The following is a 21,683-nucleotide window of genomic DNA, read 5'->3' as shown; positions in this document are numbered from 1 at the left end:
TTTCACCAAGTGAGTTAAGAGTTTTTATAAGTAAATCTGACAGTAATTTCAGAATATAATATAATTTGAATATAAAGAAAAGTGCAGGCTTTTGGAGTCAGGGTGAAGGGTTGAAGAGGAAGGAACAGGGATGAAGCGAAGTTACTGGTGAGGTTTAGGAAATGAGGAGAGTCACAGAAAAGTTGCCCAGAACCTGTTATCATGGGAGGCTTACCAGATACAAGCTTCTGGGTGACTTTTCTGCAACTCTCTCATTTCCTAAACCTCACCACTCCTTTTCCCTTATCCCTCTTTCTTCCCCTTCAAGCCTTCTGCCACAAGGAGCAACTGGCTCCAAAAACTTACATATTTTATTACTTTTGTGTGTCTTTCTTCTGGAGCTGTTTTCTGGATATTTTTTTATCAATCCAATTATATTATATTTTCAAAAATGGATTATTTTTATTGATATGTTGACAGTAATTCCAGATATTCCATTTACCTCTCCAATGATAGTCCAGTCTGGCTGCACAGGTTTTCAGATGAGATTCCCTTTTCGTATTACATAAGCATCTCAAAATGTTATTGCACTCCCTCAAAAACTAGCAGTCACTGAATAAATGCAGTAATGATGTACATCTTGTACCCACATCTAAGTATCAGATTTTTCAAAAAAAAGCACAGGAAAACATGAACTGAATTGAAATTTGAACAACACTTTCCCAAATTTCAGTCCACTGCTACACACGTGCATCACTTCATTTGAGACACTGTATGCATAATAAATATTTACTAAAGTTTATGAATGTATTTTTGAGCACGCATTCAGTACGTAATTTTTAATTATAACTAAATACATGGATAGTAAAAGAGACGACAAATTTTGAATTATACAAGGTGAAAAGCTTGGAAAGCACTAACAAATTCTGTTACCTGCTTTCAAAGGACGTGGCACACCCCCAACGAATACTGTCTTACGAGGATCTAGTGGCATCGAGGCATCTAGCACAAAGTCCGCATCTGATAGACGCCATGGCCGGATTTGCACAGGCTTGTCTTTTATTGTCGGTGAAGACACACACAGGTACAGTTTATCATCATCTTGGATGCAAGCGTCAATTAATTGCTGTACTGAGCTCTCATCCTGTAAAGAGGGGCACAGTATTAACAACAAAGTATTATTTTAAAAAATGACAAAGTATTTTGTTATTATTGCTGTTCACAGATATACCAATGATCAGGGACTATGGATATTGCCAGTACTTGCTATGAACTCAAAATTTGGTTTGTGTGCTTACTTAGGCCCAATTAAAATAAAAGAAATGTCATATGAACAGTTATCTGTATTGCATTAATGTAACACATACCAAATTTTACGTTTATCAGATGAGCAGCTTTTGTCTAACAGTTAAAGGTAAGTTCTTCAATGTGGTGGTCATCAACTGGCCACCATAGACAGGACTTTTAACGTTTACTTTATTAATCACAGGTTGATAACCTTTCCATTATTACAAAGTAGTATGATAATAAATGTGTTACGTCAAATTTACTGATAACTATTTTTAACATGGCAGAGTCTGTGTGGAAATAATTACATAAAGAATAGAGTAGTGAAGTTAAGACAGTTTCCTTGGCAAACATAAAAATATTGGTGTTTCAAACTTTCCCTGTCTAGTAACCTTGTTTTAATGTTAACAGCATGAAAATGATAGAAGTAAAACAGATCCAAATTTTTCCTGAGTCCACATTAGGTTCAAAGAAGTAATATTTCAATCTTTGTGCAAGTCTCCTTCCTTAAAAAGGACATTTTTCAACAATTTTGTAAAAATTTCCATTACCCCCACTGGAATATCTGTCACAGGACAACAACGCCCGCATACTATCACCCATAAAAATAACTTCGCAATATATTATTCACAGTTATCCACTAAATAGCATTTCTGAACACACACACACACACACACACACACACACACACACACACACACACACACACACAAGCTACACTCCATACATTTTAATCCCAATTAGCAAATGTACGAACAAGTTACGGAATGCGTTCAAGTAAAATCTTATGCGTAACAATTAATGCAGAAATTAGTTTGTGATTATTGCAAGTTTAATAATGTTCACTTATGCATCACAAAAATTACTTATCAAACTTTACCTGAAATAAAAGGAAGGCATATCCCTTTGGAGGGAAATAGGACTTGCTTTCAGCTTTATGTGGCCAGTCAACAACCAGTGGACCAAACCGTCTGAAACTAGCAGTGATTTCATCTGCAAACAAAAACATTACATTAACATAAATACTGTCTCTCGCATGGAAGGATATTCATATAATTATCTGTCATTTCCAATCATTATGCCTAGTTGCCATTTCCTTTTTTTCCCTTGGTAAAGCAAAGGGAAAGTGATTATCATTTCTAGTGGCTGTAAGATTTTGTTGTGAATTATTATCTGTCTTATATTTATGCCATAACTTACCTATCATTACTTTTGGGTTCTTAAACACATCTACAGGTACAAATTTTAACTAGTGGTGCTTTTTAAATCATTAAAGTATGTACAAAAGAGTAATGAAACGAGGGAGACTGTTTATCATCCTATCCACTAAACACCCACTGGAGTCTCCTGATTATTTGATAGCCCATTCACCTGTTAAAACTTTCAAGAGGATGGTGACACATCATATACACACCGCTGTAAATGTGAATCACAACTTTTCCTGTACGATTTTGTAATAACAGCTAACTAATGCATGCATTACTAATCTTCATATTAAATACGATGATGTGTATTGCTCTGAAAAAAATGCTGTCATGCACTGAGATTTACAGAATGTGCATTATAACAGGTTGTAGTCAGAGCTGGTTTAAGGCCAAAGTGCCGCAAGACATCACTAGGGGCACCAAGCTGTGAGGAGCGCCTCAGGGGCCACAGCTGCTACGAATTCTACATAGTGCGTATCGCAATTAGTAACGAAAACTGGTACGGGGCCGGAGGGGGGGGGGGGGGGGGGGGAGGTGCCAATGATAGGTGATAGGGTAATGTTCTCGAACCGGCCCTGATTGCAGTCAGTACTGTTCGTCCACAGTAAGTTGACGGTTCGTGAGGCGGCTGTTGCGAAAGGCGAAGGCGTTGCGAGAGGAGAGGAAAGGTGAGCGGAAGGAAGTGTCTGCCGTTACCGCAGTCCTGGCATCGTTACACGAAACAATTCATCGTGTCTAGGGGCACCTTAACGTCCAATTTTTTTCACAATCCAATGTTGCCACAGTCACGAATGATGATGATTATGAAATGTTGAGGGCAACCCAGTCCCCGGGCAGGGAAAATCCCCAACCCGGCCGAGAATCGAACCCGGAACCCCTTGATCCAGAGGCAGCAACGCTAGCCACTACACCACTCGGAGAAATATGAATATCTTTCAACTAGTGCCAATTTCCTCCGCTTCTGGCAGCACCAGTAAAATCGTCAAGTTACTACTAGAGTAAATAAATGTTGTAAATGAAGAACACAATACTGTGCATCACATTTATAATTACAGTGTTCTAGCAAGAAACGAGGGAAGCATCAATTAATATGAATGAATGCTTACAGTCTATTAATGTATGTCTTTACCATTAACGCACAACAGTTGATGTACCAGTAATGTTTTTCCTCGGCAGCAAGCGACGAAAAGGTTGAGGGCACCGTAGTGCGAATTTACCTTTTACCTCTGTTAGTGTCGTGTGAACACGATCTTCAGATTCGAACACAGTAAAAAGTTAGTACACATTACCATAACGGAAGTCTCCATCATTGGCTTCTGAGGTGTTCCGGTTATCTAGTTACTAAAACAAAATATATTCAAAGAGATTACATTCTTTGATATTAGTACATATTCTGATAACATCATGAATGAAGGTGACGAAAAGATTATCGAGTCCTTATTATTACAAGTGCTTCGGATTTTCCGTACTTTAGAAGAACAAGTAAGTACTTTGCTCATTGTCGTCGTGTGAAATATTGACTACCAATAGCACGCGCCCCCGCCAGTCGTCATCGTAACGGATCGCGTTCTCCATTTGAAACGAGTGGTTTTTGGTGAGTACAGTAATAATCAGAGCCTTTATGTTCAGTAACTGCAGAGTTCGAATACAATGTTGTGTTGTAAACTTTTACTTTCTTGTTTCATTGTTTGCTTACATCGATTACCAGGAACGAACTTGGAAACACAGAATATTTAAGAATTACTTTCTGGTGAAACTAAAAAATATGCGTGCGACCGGTAATCATACAATATACAAACGCGACTTATTGGTTACAATACATGAAACAAATAATTTACTACAGCTGTGTGTTACTTGGACGATATGAGAGTGTACCGATACACAACATTGTTCCATCATTACTTGTACTACGTTGAGGAGCTATATTTTCTTCATGCACCGTATCAGTTTCTAATAGGTTGAATTTTTAATCTGACTTGGCTTTATATGTAAAAATCTTACTAGCAGCTAACACCGCGATTAAAAAAGTGCGAGGTACATAGAGTAGAGAAAGCTTATTGGTAGTTAATATCTACTTATTCCTCATGTCTGATCTATGTCGCTCTGTATGTTACTGGCACGTTAATCATCCGTAGTACCGGTATGAGAATTTGGTGCTCGTCGGCAGGAGTTCTAGCTCATCAAAGGAAAACGTGAATGTAAATAACACGGAGCAAACATAAATGGCACATGTTAAGGGTAAGCTCTATTGTGGATGTATGGTGTACTAGGTAAGACTCCGTGAAAAAGATGTCACGATAAACGTAGTAAAACGCGCGAGACAGAACGATCAGTAATGTGAAAAAGGACAAGGCAAAGTGAAAATACAAGGTCCTGTATGTATTTATTCACCTGATTTTTCCATTCCTGTGTCCTGAAAGAATACTAACCAAAATTCGAAGGGGTTCGGAAATTGAATGTGCCTCACTAGCGCCAAACGACAGTTGTTGCGGGAATCATGTTAAGACGAAACAGAAATTAGACATTCCACGAGGAATACTCAGCTGACAAATGGAACTTGCTCGTGTGTTATGAATCAGATACTGTGCCATAACTGTGTGAATGCTGTACAGAGTACAGGTATGCAACGTTTTGTTGGTGAGAGCTAACGTGGAAATGCATTTAGTACGTGAAAACATATTTATATCTTTCTTTCGCTTACTTTTATTCATTGTAAACAGTTTGTAAATTGGTGGATGAATGTTAGCAGCGACTGACACGATCTGAAATTTTAAATGGCGGATTGTGATGCTAATTATAACACTATATGAATTAGAAAAGGATGTGTTATGCAAAAAGTACTATAAACTTTCGTCTTAAGAGTGAACTTATTTCACCAAGAGCTCATATATGGATGCAAAGTTATCTTTAAGCTATCTTATACCGCTCTAGCTGTTGCTTTGGAGTACATTTTATACGGGAAATACGGAGGTATAGTTTCATATGCGGCCAAGACAATTGCTTTTGTTAAGTCTCCTGAAAAGAGTACACGTTTATCGTGAAAACTCGCATGTAAACTAATTTATTTATTTAAAACTAGTACTAAAAGCAACAGATATTTCTCTTTATTGTCAAATGCAGGGATTCTATCAGATAGGTGTCGATATTTAGTACCTCGTTTCGTTTCAGGTAGATTGCAGGCTGTCCTGTAATCTATTCTTTCGTTCACATCTCGTCGTATAAAAGAAAAATGCGATTTCCCACCACTGAATCTAGAACCATCAACTGTAACGAGTGACTAGTAGCAGGGAGATCATACACTGTGCGATCAAAAGTATTCGGACACATGGCTGAAAATCACTTACAAGTTCGTGGGGCCCTCCATCGGTAATTCTGGAATTCAGTATGGTGTTGGCCCACCCTTAGCCTTGATGACAGCTTCCACTCTCGCAGGCATACGTTCTATCAGTTGCTGGTAGGTTTCTTGGTGAATGGCAGCCCATTCTTCACGGAGTGTTACGCCGAGGAGAGGGATCGATGTCGGTCGATGCGGCCTGGCGCGAAGTCGGCGCTCCAAAACAACCCAAAGGCGTTGTATAGGATTCAGGTCAGGATTCTGTGCAGCCCAGTCCATTACAGGGATGTTACTGCCGTGTAACCAATCTGCTACAGGCCGTGAATTATGAGCAGGTGCTCGATCGTATTGAAAGGTGAGATAGCCATCCCCGAGTTGCTCCTCAACAGTGGGAAGCAAGAAGATGCTAAAAACATCAATGTAAGCCTGTGCTATGATAGTGCCACGCATAACAAGGGGTGCAAGCCCCCTCCATCAAAAACACGACCGCACCGTAACACCACCACCTCTGAATTTTACTGTTGGCATTACACACGCTTGAAGATGACGTTCACGGTGCATTTTTTACCCACACCCTGCCATCAGAACGCCACATCGTGTACCGTGATGCATCACTTTACACAACGTTTTTCCACTGTTCAATCGTCCAATGTTTACGCTCCTTACACCATTGTTTGGCATTTACCGGTGTGATGTGTGGCTTATGAGCAGTCGCTCGCCCATGTAATCAAAGTTTTCTCACCTCCCGCCTAACTCTCAGTACTTGCAGTGGATCCTGATGCAGTTTGGAATTGCTGTATGATGGTCTGAATAGATGTCTGCCTATTACACATTAGGACCCTCTTCAACTGTCGGCGGTCTCTGTCAGTCAAAAGACGAGGTCGGCCTGTACGCTTTGTGCTGTACGTGTTCCTTCAGGTTTCCACTTCACTATCACATCGGAAACAGTGGAGCTATGGATGTTTAGGAGTGTGGAAATCTCGCATACAGATGCGTGACACCCAGTCTCCTGAACACGTTCAAAGTCCCTGAGTTCCGTGGAGCGCCCCATTCTGCTGTCTCACGATGTCTAATGACTACTGAGGTCGCTGATATGGAGTACCTGGCAGTAGGTGGCAGTACAATGTACCTAATATGTTTTTGGGAGTGTCCGGATACTTTTGATCGCATAGTGTAGATTCCAGCAATCCTGTGGAATAGCTTATTGTTGACTACGAAAACCTAACGTAGAAACACACTGAGATACCTATACGCACTAAAAAATATGTGATTTCAGAATGAGGTGGGAGCTGCTTCTTGGCTGGCACTGCTTCCAAGTAATACCAAATTTTTATGCGAAACCATACAAAAATAGGAACCGATAAGCAACTGCAAAGTGTCGGATTTTCCGGCAGATGCGCTAGCAAGATAGACTTGCTAACACAATACCGCGTCCGCAACATGACTTAAAACTGTGGCAAAAGGAAATAGCGTTGAGACAAGTTGTAAACAGCTCTCATCTGCTAATCATCGGAAGTGTTTACAAGCGGAAGTGTTCAGATGACTTTGTTGGTAAAACTTTGGCAGGCGTCGGAAATTCAATACAAAAAGACATATATTGCATATATATGAGAAGGCGCAATACAAAAAGACATATATTGCATACATTTATATGCAAAAATGAAAGATCCAGAATGGAATAATGACAATATTATGAAAAGGATAGATTGCTACTCACCATGTAGTGGAGATGTTGAGTCACAGACATGCACAACAAAAAGACTGTCAAAGAAGTTATCTTCCGGCCAAAAGGCCTTCTTTTCAGAGAGACATAACACACTCACAAACGCAAACACAATTCACTCAAGCACACGACCACTCTCTGCGGCCGTGGTCATTTGTGTGTGTGAGAATTGTGTTTGCGTGAATGTGTGTGTTTTGTGTATTTCCGAAGAACGCCTTTTGGCCGAAAGCTAATTTGTTTAGCTGTCTTTGTGCCTGTCTGCGGCTCAAAGTCTCTAATATACGGTGAGTAGAAATCTATTATTTTCAGAATGCATATATATGTGATATTGAAATGTAGAGAACTATATCTACTACTAAAAATCATAAAACTTCTCGTACCGGACGCAAGAAATTATTTTTTAAGAATAATATGCTAAATATGGAATATCAATTGGGAATGAGTCATGCTGACCGATCAAGCTACCAGTGATAAGAGCTGCGTTTGATAACGTGACGTACCCGAATAAAAATACTCGGCAGCATAATAAATCTAAATATGTTAAACGTGATATACAGCGAAATATGCAGTTAAAGTTAAGTTGTGCTGTTTTAGGTCCCATTCTAACCACCTCGGTCACGGGGAAGTGAGACTTGTGGCGCAATATTCGGGCCAAATGTGACTATCACGAGCCTGGCACGTGGTAGGTAGGTCGAGCGAAAGTAAAATGCACGGCCCTGGCCCGAGACTTCGTGATGGGTCTCGTCACACACAGCACAGGCCATATCACACTGATAAGGGTAGGCCACGAATCTGGGATCACGGATGTACTTTGTACACCTTTAGTAGGCCATTAAAACAACGTAATGTGGAAGTAGTAAGATACACTTCTAGTAGGCCATTAAAACAACGTAATGTGCAAGTAGTAAAGGTGCACTACTCTGGCAATTCCGAAAAATCTCAAGAGAAATTTTACGCGTCTGTTATATAACTGATGTATCTATGCGAAGATGCCGGGCCGGACGTAAGAAATCAATGTGGTCAAGTGGTCCGCGTTCGCGCTTTGCTAGAGGATCGCGGACTAGGCGACAGTTTGAATCGCCACTACATTCATTATCTGCAGTAGTCGAAGAACAGTGAGTCCCCTCCATTTGTGTATTACAAATGTAAATTCCGTGATATTAAAAAAAATGCACCTATACTATTTGTTCTTAGTACATTATCAAAGTCTCATCACTATACTGTTTAACTGTCAAATGGGGGCTGCCTCTGTGTCTGCATCTCGATCACGACTGGCATACATTTTCAGGAAAAGTCTATGCACTTCTTCGTTTACTTGTCGATGGTTATAAATATGTTTGTTCTAATAATTAAATGTATTTAAAAATAAGAAGTAGTCAAATAATATGAAATTCACTGAAACTTCACGCAAATACACGTAGTTTTTTTTTAAACTATCTTACCTTTCATATGTCATATAAACTAAATAATACGACCAGTGATGAAAAAAATATAGATTAAAGGTTACGTTTGAGCGGGAGTTGAACCGTCGCCACAAGTCGCCTTATTCACGTTCGTTTTACGAAACTCGGGCGCTAACCACTTAACCGCCATTAACATTATCGTTCAGCACCTACGCACAGATACATAAGACATATAACAGACGCGTAAAATTTCTCTTCCGATTTTCTCGGAATTGTCAAAGTCGTGCACCTTACTAGTACCCCATTATCTTGTTTTAGAGGCCTACTGAAGGTGTATAAAGTTTGAGTAAATTTGTGAACTCGACGTTGTGCCCTCCCCTTGTGAGTTACATGTTATTCTTTCTCAGTCACGTTCGCATGTCGAATTATGTGTTCCCAAATATTACGGACGTATAGCCACAAAATGTTTTCAAAACGTAAATGTTGAGATGTTAGCATTGAGCATTATATCGATACTTCTGCTGCCCATAGTGATGGCAGTGGCATCATACGTCCTGTACGACAAAAATGCAGGTCGTTAGTTAGGATGACACCGCTGACGAAAATCAACTCCCTGGATTTGCAAGAAATACTAAGTACTGTAGTCCAAAAATCTAGACCACGGCTTCCCAACCTGTTGTCCGCGGACCCCTTAGAGGTCCGCCGCCACCTTTCACCAAATCGTGTAAAATAATGAGTAAAATTATGGAATAAAAATGTGAAAATCAATTTCATCACTATTTTTTTTCGGGTGAAAAAAACATGTGTACTTGAGGTCGTATCCCCAAGCAGCCTTTGCGGTTCCTAAGTGAGGACGTGTACACAGTTTAGTGCCGGAGGATGCGGCTTCTCTGATCGGCTGTTTAGCAACAATACGGGGGTCGTTTATGCGACTGCTCACGACGCTAGATGCGCTAAACCTTTTACGCATGCGCGGAGCGAGCTCTGTCGACCAATCACAGCACTCGCTGGCACGTATGCGGCCCCAGGCATCAGTAAATGTTAAACTTGCTTTGTCAGTGCACTACCTATTTCATAAGTCGATTTTTGACCAGGTTATTTCTTCTGACATGGATCGACGGCTGAAGTCAGGATCATTGAAGAAGGGTGCAGTTTCTCCATCGCCTTCACAAAAATATGCATGCCCCTTACACAGCAGTAGCCAAATAGTGGAAGTGAACAGACCATAAGCGGCAGCTTGTCAACAGCGAACAGTTTGGAGGAAGACAGCTCCATCGTGTGAAATTTTAATTACCAAATAATTTTAATCAGGCTATAGTGTTTTGAACAAAGTGAGAAAATCCACTAGTAACTGTCTGGATACAGTGGGAATTTAAATTGGATCGTTAATTTCAAGTTGTTTTCATTCATCTCTAAACCAAAGACTATTGTACTTCGGCGGTGGGGGGGGGGGGGGGGGGGTCATTGGGAACATGGCACTTGCATTAACAATCTTTCAGTTCCCATGGGTTTCGCTCTGAAATATAAAGTTATTGTGCTCTTGACTAACTAGTGGTCCGCCATGGATTTTCGACTGAAGAAGGGGTCCGCCAGCTGAAAAGGTTGGGAAGCCCTGATCTAGACTATACAAGAGGCAGGCTTAGAAAAAAAAAAAAAAAAAAAAAAAAGAAAAAAAAAGGTTGAAATGGCTCCGAGCGCTACGGGACTTAACATCTGTGGTCATCAGTCCCCTAGAACTTAGAACTACTTAAACCTAACTAACCTAAGGACATCACACACATCCATGCCCGAGGAAGGATTCGAACCTGCGACCGTAGCAGTCGCGCGGTTCCGGACTGAGCGCCTAGAACCGCTAGACCACCGCGGCCGGCGGCAGCCTTAGATCAGGTAGGAATAAATAAAAGAGAACTATAATTATTTGATAACATGTTCGGAGAAGCGTGGGGTGGCTCGGAGGCTGGTCGATCGTGTTTGCAGTAACCACTGCCTCGGAAGTCGCTACATATTCCGAATATGCCTGAAGTTAGTGCCCCAACAAAGGTCCTTGCCAGAGGCGACGATTCGGAACTAGTTGGTAGTTACCTTCGTCGATGTCCGGCGGCAGGCCGCCCACGAAGACCTTCCTGGAGTAGCGCTCGCCCGTCTCGGAGCCCTGGCTGTGCGGCGAGGAGCGCGACGGCGAGCTGAGGGAGGGCGCGGGCGGCGGCAGCACCTGTCCGTCCACCAGGTGCGGCCCAGACTCGTCCAGCAGGGCCGCCTGATCCTCCAGCCCGGGGAAGAACGGCGACTTGCCTGCGCACACACACACACGACCTGTCACACAATTTCTCTGACATTCGTCGGCTGCACGGATTTTACTTATTCGGATTTTTCCGATACGTATTTTAAAGTGAAATTCGCTTCTTCGTGCTTTCCGTCAGAACTTGGTGAAGCAGTCGCACCTAAGGAATGCTACGGTGTTATATAAGAGCAAAAAGGTACAGTCACTGGTTAAAAAACAGCTACGGCGCTAAAAAATGCTGGCATGTTGTTAAAATCTGCTTCACTGGTTGCCCAAGATGAAACAGTTAAGTTGTATCGTTTTCACTTCACATGCGTCGTCAACAAACGTACTATAGCTTTGAAAATAAACATCGTGTGTGGCCCAAGATATTCGCGTATGTTAGTTACACTCTTTAGGTATATGACAGATGTGAAAATTACCGAACTATCAGTTTAATAAGTAACAGTTGCAAAATACTAACGCGAATTCTTTAAAGACGAATGGAAAAACTGGTAGAAGCCACCTCGGGGAAGATCAGTTTGGATTCCGTAGAAATATTGGAACACGTGAGGCAATACTGACCTTACGACTTATCTTAGAAGAAAGATTAAGAAAAGGCAAACCTACGTTTCTAGCATTTGTAGACTTAGACAAAGCTTTTGACAATGTTGACTGGAATACTCTCTTTCAAATTCTAAAGGTGGCAGGTGTAAAATACAGGGAGCGAAATGCTATTTACAATTTGTACAGAAACCAGACGGCAGTTATAAGAGTCAAGGGGCACGAAAGGGAAGCAGTGGTTGGGAAGGGAGTAAGAGAGGGTTGTAGCCTCTCCCCGATGTTATTCATCGGGGAGAGCAAGCAGTAAAGGAAACAAAAGAGAAGTTCGGAGTAGGCATTAAAATACATGGAGAAGAAATAAAAACTTTGAGGTTCGCCGATGACATTGTAATTCTGTCAGACACAGCAAAGGATTTGGAAGAGCAGTTGAACGGAATGGACATTGTCTTGAAAGGAGGATATAAGATGAACACCAACAAAAGCAAAACGAGGATAATGGAATGTAGTCGAATTAAGGCCGGCGATGCTGAGGGAATTCGATTAGGAAATGAGACACTTAAAGTAGTAAAGGAGTTTTGCTATTTGGGGAGCAAAATAACTGATGATGGTCGAAGTAGAGAGGATATAAAATGTAGACTGGCAATGGCAAGGAAAGCCTTTCTGAAGAAGAGAAATTTGTTAACATCGAGTATAGATTTAAGTGTCAGGAAGTCGTTTCTCAAAGTATTTGTATGGAGTGTAGGCATGTATGGAAGTGAAACGTCGACGATAAATAATTTATACAAGAAGAGAATAGAAGCTTTCGAAATGTGGTGCTGCAGAAGAATGCTGAAGATTAGATGGGTAGATCACATAACTAATGAGGAGGTACTGAACAGAATTGGGGAGGAGTTTGTGGCACAACTTGACTAGAAGAAGGGATCGGTTGGTAGGACATGTTTTGAGGCATCAAGGGATCACAAATTTAGCATTGGAGAGCAGCGTGGAGGGTAAAAATCGTAGAGGGAGACCAAGAGATGAATACACTAAGCAGATTCAGAAGGATGTAGGCTGCAGTAGGTACTGGGAGATGAAGAAGCTTGCACATGATAGAGTGGCATGGAGAGTTGCATCAAACCAGTCTCAGGACTGAAGACAACAACAGGTATATAACTCACGAATCGAGATTATTGTTAAAGACTATAATTTGTTGTCCTCTTTGTTTTGCGGCCTCTTTTTTCCGTAGTTGCACATATACGAGTTGTGCAGGTTAACTCCTGTCGTTAGCAACTGTAGTAAAAGTCTTATTGAGACCAGACGCGTTTTGCTCGATTCTAAAGCATCTTGAGTGGTCAGCTTTTTTGTTTTTTTGCTGTTTGTTTTATTCTTCCGTATTTCACTTGTATGTGCTGGGTTTCTGCACGCACTCTAGCACAGCTGTTATTATATTCACGTTTCTGTGTTGGGAGGTATCACTGCCTTCTCACCATTTCGCCTCGTTTGTTTTTGCTACAACAAAACAAATGAAATGGCTAAACGACAGTGATACCTTCCAACAAAGAAACGTGGATATACTAAGTGCAGTGAAAGTGCTATGTACAAAAACCCAACACATACACTTGGAACACGAAGAAAAATTTTATAAACAACACAAAACCTGACCACTTAAAAATGCTTCAAAATAAAGTGAACTGCGTCTGGTCTCATACAGACTTTTATTACAGTTGCTAACGACGGCAGTTAACCTATACAACTTGATAATAATTTTCGTACTACTATGAACAATTGTATAAATCTTAACTAACACAAATTTTAAGATCCTATTTCATATTACCTTGTTCTGCTCCTTCTAAGATCATCTAAAAATGGTAAAAACACTCTGCATCTCTTTTCATTATGATTAACGTATTTCTCGCGAAAATTAACATTTCTGACAGGCCTCTTGTTCTCCAATTTATCGTACTCATAGAGCAGAAATACTTTAAACGAGTGTCTTTTATCAGAAAGGATGTTTATTTTCAATGTTTTCATACTTGCAGGAGTTTCGTGGACGACGGATGCGCAATGAAAACCAAACAAGTTAAGAATAATTTTGCCATGCGCCACCAATGAAGTAGATTCTCGCAATATGTATGTACTTTATTTGGCGCTGTAGTAGCTGATAGGTCAGCGCGACGGAAGGTCATACCTACCGGTCCGGGTTCGATTCCTGGTTGGGTCGGAGATTTTCTCCGCTCAGTGACTGGGTGTTGTGTTGTCCTAATCAGCATTTCATCCCCCTCGACACGCAAGTCGCCGGAGTGGCAACTACCTGGCTGCACCAGGCGAACGGTCTACCCGCCGGGAGGCCCTAGTCACACGGCATTTTCATTTCCATGGCGCTGTAGATCGGTTTTCCCAGCGACCATACGTTTTTGTACTTTCATAACAACATAACATCTGTCATGTGCGACTGCTTCACTATGTCCTGACGCAAATGTTCATGTCAGTCTTGGTATCCCTGACCACGGAGCTGTCGTTCCAAAATGCAGTCAGTCGACGGACTTTTATTCGTAAAATATTTATCGTTCACAGTCTCTTTGTGTGGAAATCGAACGACTATGGATCGGTGAACAAAGTCTGCCATTATTGAGCCTGTCTTTACGTTTATCTGATGCTGGTGTAACAAACTGCGGACAGTACGATATTCAATTTAAAGACAGATCTTTTACTGGCCTTCGTTTGCAAATAGAGTATGTCGACAGAACCTTCCTCCACGCGCGCAACAACGGTTTGCGGCAACACCGACGTACTAAACAGTGTCGGGCAATGTCATACTTTCTCTGAACTAAATAGATCTCCCGAAGTCTGCACAGTTTAAAAACAACGATGAAAAACCGTCGTGAAAAATGAAAAATCAAATTCGGCTTTTATTTGGGGCTCTTTGCTTGTTGAAAATAGATAATAAAAATGTATTACCGAGTAAATCGTACCTCAGAGAGGTAGAGACATGAAACAAAAAACTGGAAATTTGTGGTAAGGCCTTATGGGACCAAACTGCTGAGGACATCGGTCCCTAAGCTTACACACTACCTAACCTAACTTACGCTGAGGACGACACAGACACCCGTGCCCGAGAGAGGACTCGAACCGCCGACGGAGGAGACACGAAACAAGTGTGTCACACTCCTCTGCATGCTTCACATTCTACTGAAATCGAATAATACCGCTCTTCAAACATCATTTGTGCACGTTCCAGTATAGCAATTCAGAACAGCAACTTAAATGTGTCTTTACGATTTGTGCATTTTCTGTTCTCTGTAAGAACATAATAAGTATCAACCATTTCGACGCTCGAGGAACTGCTGATGGAGTGTCTAAATAAAACTTTTGCATACACATTAAAGCGCCGTTTCTCCTCCTTCTGCCTTTTTTTTTATAGTTTTAGCATCATTGATAAGTCACTACCCTTAGCGATCGTGAAGTCTTACACACAACCTTCACACGAAACTACCATAAGACACTGTTCTCTCAATTTTATTTGTTACTAAACGAAAATTTACACGATTAAATCGACACTTATATTTGTCTGACAATATTTTTGAACCATCCACGAAAGATCACCGAGTAGTAGTTCTTGATGATTAGTTACTCAGCACGAATTGATCCTGTACCTACGTTGCGTAGTCGATTAGGTATCGCATATACACAGGTGAAAGAATCACATTCTAAGAAAGTCATCAGCACACTGTGGCAGAATGTTGAATTAAGAAATAGCTATACCGTATCCATTAGGAAAAAAACATGCAGATATTATTGTTCAAACGTGGTACAAGCCAAAATCTAATGTCTGTGCAAGAAATTATTACTATGAACGTGAGTATTTGCATGCAGAGGAGAACTGAAAAGACAATAAAACAATATTTTTCTTCGGATGCTAGTAGGAAAGACGAGTAACACGATAACGAACCTCAATTACAAGAAGTACGCAGAAATTGTAGCGGTCTCTCAAACTCGTAGCTAGTTGTCTCTGAGAGTTTGACGGCGAAGACCAGCATATTAAAATCTCGTCTCTGACTGAAGAATATATATGTTGTATTACTCGGGTACTTACTTTTTAAGCAGTCTCTGCATCTAAAGTTGATAACAGTAAGGCGATGTCCTCTTCCGAAAATGTTCGCCATTATTACAGAAATTATTCAGTCTACTTTCTAATTGTTATACAAAATGCTATCGAAGTGATCGTCCTCTTTCTGCCTCAAAGAATATAACGCGCGAGAAGCACAGATGAAAGCTGTCTGTGTTACGATTTCTCCGTGTGTTCATTCTGCAGTGTCATCAAAGACATTATCGTAACCGAACAACTTCCGCGACAGGCAGCATTACAGAAAAGACGCCTTCACAGACTTCCGAGAATGATAGCGGATGACGTTCGAATACAGGAGAGCAGGCTACATAGTTAACAACGTATTTGTTACAAGTCAGGGTTCTATATTTTTTTACTTTAAGTTAATGTTAAGGGCCTACACCTCTCATCTTTTGTAAAGACCTTTGTATATTATTGTCTCATATCTAAATTACGTTCTTTAATTTTTTTCTGATAAGAAACTAACTTGTTTATCAGCTGTTTGGTGAGTAACTGCAGCAATTAAGAACTGCAAGTGCGAAGATCGACTTGCCCGTCATAGTCACAAGAAAGTCCACTAAATCTGGCAGTAATATGTAACACGGGTTGTAGTGGTAGAGATATTTGAAAAAGAACGATCACGTAACGGTGGTACACTGCTGTGTGCACGCGGATAAAAGGACACGGAGTCACGCTGAAGGTTTTTTTTCCGAAGAATGAGGCTTAACTTGAAGTAGAAATTTTCCTATGAAATTATAGTTGGGCCTAAAATTTCCGTTAAAGCTACAGCTCCATAGTGCAGCAACAATAATACATACGAAGACAACTTGCAACTCTATGGAGAAAATTTCTAAGCAAGTGATACAATTTCTTATCAGTCCCCCTCTGCTGCCGCTCTCACAGTTAGGTATACTTTTTCTATTGAGTAAGAGGTCAAGTATAAAGATGGGTTTAATTGCTGTATGCATAAACTAAGTTCTGAGCTCCGTTCCACTTCCATATTTTGCGTAATGAGTTTATAAAATTTTTATCGATGTGTAGTGCAATGTAACGTATTGTTGTTAAAATCTTTGCTGTAGTTTATGGCTTCGTCATGTCCATGCTAAAGATTTTTCTTTTTAGATAAGGCCTTGAAATTAACTAATATTTAATGACAAAATAAGGTAACGAAGTATGTACTCACTGACTGCCACACTGTCAATGGCATTGGCAAGGCGGAATAAATAAATCTAATGTCTAGAGATTGTAAATTTGTGGTACGGGCATTATTCATATGCGGGTGGCTTATTATGTGCACAAGCAGGAGAAAGCAGTGAATTTAAGACGTGCACATGATTCTACCTCGTCTACGTCCAAAGCCTCTTGCTGCATGAAAGAAAATACGCTGATGTTAGTATATTGGGCACAGCATAATGACGATCAAAGTTCACTAGAAGACAGGAATTTCTTATTGTTGTCAAAGCGCAACAATGAGAACTATAGAAAATTTCTCACTGTAACGTGACGAATGCAACAAGAAATATGTTTATATAATATAATTTTGCAGAACACAGTGGTTGCACAGCCGATGTATCAGTTGATACACAATCAAAATTCCCTGTATCCGGCGCTATGATTCCTCACCTGATAGCATCACATCCAGAACTTCACGAAAACGACCGTTCAGCAAGAAATGTTTACCCGCAGTCGAGGTAATAATTTTATAGAATAACAATTTAACCTCGGCTGAGAGTCTTAAATTTTTTCCCTATGCTGCGAAGGGTAAATGTTCTTTGTTTGTCATTGATCGGGAGTTATTTTATGTATAATTAGTACGATACGTTGTAAAGATACATATTTATGTTTGCTGTGTGGCCTCAGCAAACGATTCTCACGTCTGTGGCAAGCCCCGAGCGTTGTATCGCATTGATAAGACACTGGACTCGCTAGAGGGGTTTCAAACCTCCTCCTTGCCATCCAGATTGGGGTTTTTCGTAAGTCGCTTATGGAAAATGGCGAGATGGTTCCTTGATAAAGATAACGACCGATTACCTGCCCCACTCCTGTGCTACGTCGTTAGTGAAGTCGTCGCCGACGGGATACTAAATCGTAATCCTCCTCCCCTCTGCAGCAAGGATCTTACGAGCCTTGTTGTTAAAATAGCCCATAAGCATTACAGGAATCATCCTGACACTCATCAGATATCAAAGTTTCTTATTTACTATCCCACCAGGACGAAAGAAGAAAAACTGGTGAATATAGTAACTCGCTGCAAGAAAAATCAGAATATTCTATTTCTAATGTTACTTATGTTTCATTTCATGACTTCTTCACACAACATTGTGCAAGAAAATACTAATAAAGTCGATATCAGTGGAGTATGCGGAACATGTCACTATTTGCTTGCGAGGCAATGGCTCTGTATTGTACAATAAGACACCCATCGTCAACCTACATTACTTCTATCGCGGTTTTCCTTCAGCGTATAAAATAAACAGATCGGAGGCCTCACGAGAAGCTAGAGAACAATTAATGGCGAATGCTGCGGAAGTTAAGATCGATAACATTCGTTGCAACCGGCAGAGCAACGTGGCTCTCGGCGCGGTGGCTGACAGTAGCTGTTTCGGTAATAGTCAGAAGACGGTGTAGAGTTTGGACCTATATTTCGAACGTTGGCTCTCAATACTGTTTGCTAATACACTGCTATTATTGTATCCATGTTGGTTCTATGTAAACATCGTCCTGTGACATCTATTGCCCAATATTGGATACTATAACGTACGTTCGTTTAAGAGTGCGTGGACGCACTAAACGCAGTATCTTTGCCTGTTTAAGTTGGCTGTCGGTACCGACTGAGGCCACTCGACTTCTGACCCGTCAGCCACCGCCCCGAGAGCTTTCTTTGAGTAAACGGTTAGTATGTACATTGCTTTACTGACTCGCCCCTCGGTGTCGACACTTTCCAATTACTGCTCTTTCCTTACGACGACTTAAAGCCAAGTTTTCACTCCCAAGCGGAGTGTCGTGTCAGAAGAAGCCAAATAATAAATTTACAGCACTACATCGCCAGTGCTGAGCGAGAAATGGCGTGCCACGAACGGAGGAAATGCAGTTCAAATTATAATCACGTTGTTCTGATTAGAGTGTTGAACTATGTGGAACACATTGAAGATGGACAGCAGAACTGTTCACTGTGCTGCAATGCATTATATTGTTGCTAAGGAGTCTGTTGAAACGTTTCGAAAGAGAGGTCGCGTCCGTTTTTATAGAACCTGCAACGCAAGGAGGCTCTGACATGAGCCTGGTAATACCAATCGTAAACAATGGAGCTATAAACTAAGAGAACAAAGGTCCGCTCGTAGTAAATGCACAGTGGCTATTACAGCGTGAGAGACGGACGTGATAAAAAAAAAAGTTTACCTGATCCCAGCACAGATAGCAAATAACAATTTCTTGTTTTGTGGCACATGTGTTTGTTACACAAAACGTCACAATGCTGTTTCCATTGTGTTCCCAATGTGAGTGAGACGTCATTAATTTCATGTTTGAACAGGAGACCAGCCAACAGCGCCGGTGTATCACACCAAGTGGTTTTTTGGGTGGTGTCATAAGAAACCGTCACAAGCTTACTTTTTATCGTTTTCATTTACAGTCGCAGAATTTTCCGTATATTCATCGTAGGTGGGCTCATTTCTTGTATATCTACAATACGTACTCCCTTTTCATAAACTTGGTTGGAGACCTGGGCATCAGTGTACTGTAAATATGAAGAAATACAATACTTCAGCTTCAGTACATGGCATAGTAACGCACACTGTAAAACAAAGCATTGGCCTTTCACATATGCGAACAGTAGTCTGAACTTATGCCGCGGGTGCAGCGTTATATTTCGCTAAATAGTTTTCAGTTGTCTGACGCGTTGTGCTGTATATAGGTTTCTTAGCGGGAGTTTGTCTGCGGAATTGGTATTCTTCGGTGTTTCTCGTACACCTCCGAAAGCATGGTATTGTGTCTGCTGAGGCCAGGGGCGTATTATTTATCACGACGAAGTCTCACCACATCAGTCTGATACCAACACCAATGAACGAAGTAGTATCCAGATTCACTACAGCCCAAAATACATAAATATGCCTCCTTTATTCGCCACATGAAAAAGTGCCAGGCAAGGTTTGCGAATGATTGTTCATGAGTTTTGTACAACTAAAGGATGATTTGAAAACAGTTCGTGGCGCGAAATTCACCAAAGACATTCATTTAATGTACAACAATGCTACGACCACAATGGCCAAAATTGTTTACCAAATAAATCTTTGATTCTTTTACTATGTGGCTCTACATGTACACATATACTCCTCAAACCACTGTTAATTGCTTGGCAAAGGGACCTTGGTATCAGTACTATCGTTGTGCGAGAACTACGCCATTTTTCCTCCAGAGACAGTCATTTAAATTTCACGAGGACCCCTGTTACACTTTCTTATGTGCTATTCCGAGCAATGACGATCGCAAAAGCGTGACTCTGAATTCGTTCGATGCCTACTTGGTAAGGACTGCAGACGATGGAACACAAGGGAACTGATGTTACTGGCGTCTCGTATGCAATTTCCTTTACAGATGCATAACACTTTCCCAGAACCCTTCCAACAAATCTATATCTTCCATTCGCCAAGTCCCATTTGATGCCCCTTATTAGTATTAGCCATATAATACTTATTCCACGTGACGTGCTCGAGGAGTTCAGCAGTAATCGGGTACTTTTCTCTCTTTGGTATTGGCATTTCCGTGCGCATTTATCCCCATTTAAAGAGAGATGCCACTCATTACACCAACCGGAAATTTCGTATAAGTCTTTCTGCGCTTCTTTACGAATGCCTAATACTTTCGTGTAGATAACAGCAATGTCAACGAACAGTTTTATAGTGCTGTTTCACAACATACACAAACATTAGACGACCTATAACGCTTCCTTTAAGCGTAATCGACGTTACTTTCGCTTCTGCAGAATATTCCCCGTCCAATACAACGGAATGAATTCGGTTGGTCTTCGTGGAGCCAATCGCACGAGGGTGTGCTCGAAAGTAATGCCTCCAATTTTTTTAAATTTTGTTCTCAGTATCGTTGAGGTATTACGTCTCATGGATATTATTCGGTTGACTTTTTTGCTTCGCTGGTGCAACTTGCAACCCCTCTGCCACTACATGTCTCCGAATTGTAGTGTTTAACAGGGCGATGTGTAAAGTAACTATGTTGGTACGTGAGAAACAGCTTGCTGTAATTGAGTTTATAACCGCAGAAAACGTGCCTCCAACTGAAACGCATAGAAGAATTGAAGCTGTGTACTGGTGATGATTGTATCGGCATCAGTTACGTGCGAGGTTGGGTTGTTCGTGCTCGTAATGAAGGAAACGTGTGTGACGGAGCTTAGAGTGGACGACCACGTACGGCCACCGATGAGACTCGTCGGAATCGTATTGATGAACTCATCAGAGAAAATCGTGTACAGGTCATCAGCGGTACAGAGAAACTGTGTGTCCGCAGCTCGTGGCCGTGCGGTAGCGTTCTCGCTTCCCGCGCCCGGGTTCGATTCCCGGCGGGGTCAGGGATTTTCTCTGCCTCGTGATGACTGGGTGTTGTGTGGTGTCCTTTGGTTAGTTAGGTTTAAGTAGTTCTAAGTTCTAGGGGACTGATGACCACAGATGTCAAGTCCCATAGTGCTCAGAGCCATTTGAACCATTTTTGAGAAACTGTGTGCGTGGTGGTTGTCGCGAATGCGTCACTCGTGACATGAAACAGAAGAGGTTGAACACCTTTCGACAATAACATTGTGACAGGTGTTGAAAGCTGGCTTCGCCATTTTGACCCCGT

General features: G+C 41.2%; 1 protein-coding gene across 3 annotated transcripts in view; it reads right to left on the bottom strand.

Moving 5' to 3' along the window:
* LOC126365953 (translational regulator orb2) overlaps positions 1-21,683 on the bottom strand; it is a 1,712,650-nt gene that overhangs the window by 34,016 nt on the left and 1,656,951 nt on the right. For 2 of the 3 annotated variants that reach the window (XM_050008737.1, XM_050008738.1), the window contains 4 exons: positions 17,181-17,204; positions 11,014-11,223; positions 2,147-2,259; positions 913-1,123 (listed from right to left, as the gene is read on the bottom strand). In XM_050008737.1, the coding sequence (XP_049864694.1) occupies positions 913-1,123; positions 2,147-2,259; positions 11,014-11,223; positions 17,181-17,204 (558 nt within the window). The remainder of the gene's footprint in view (positions 1-912; positions 1,124-2,146; positions 2,260-11,013; positions 11,224-17,180; positions 17,205-21,683) is intronic. The other variant, XM_050008739.1, reaches the window with a different exon arrangement.

Source organism: Schistocerca gregaria, chromosome 4 (assembly GCF_023897955.1).
Source record: "Schistocerca gregaria isolate iqSchGreg1 chromosome 4, iqSchGreg1.2, whole genome shotgun sequence".
In the NCBI taxonomy this organism is placed as follows: Eukaryota; Metazoa; Arthropoda; class Insecta; order Orthoptera; family Acrididae; genus Schistocerca; species Schistocerca gregaria.
Note: the sequence above shows the minus strand (reverse complement) of the source record. Positions and strands in the feature narration are given on the sequence as shown.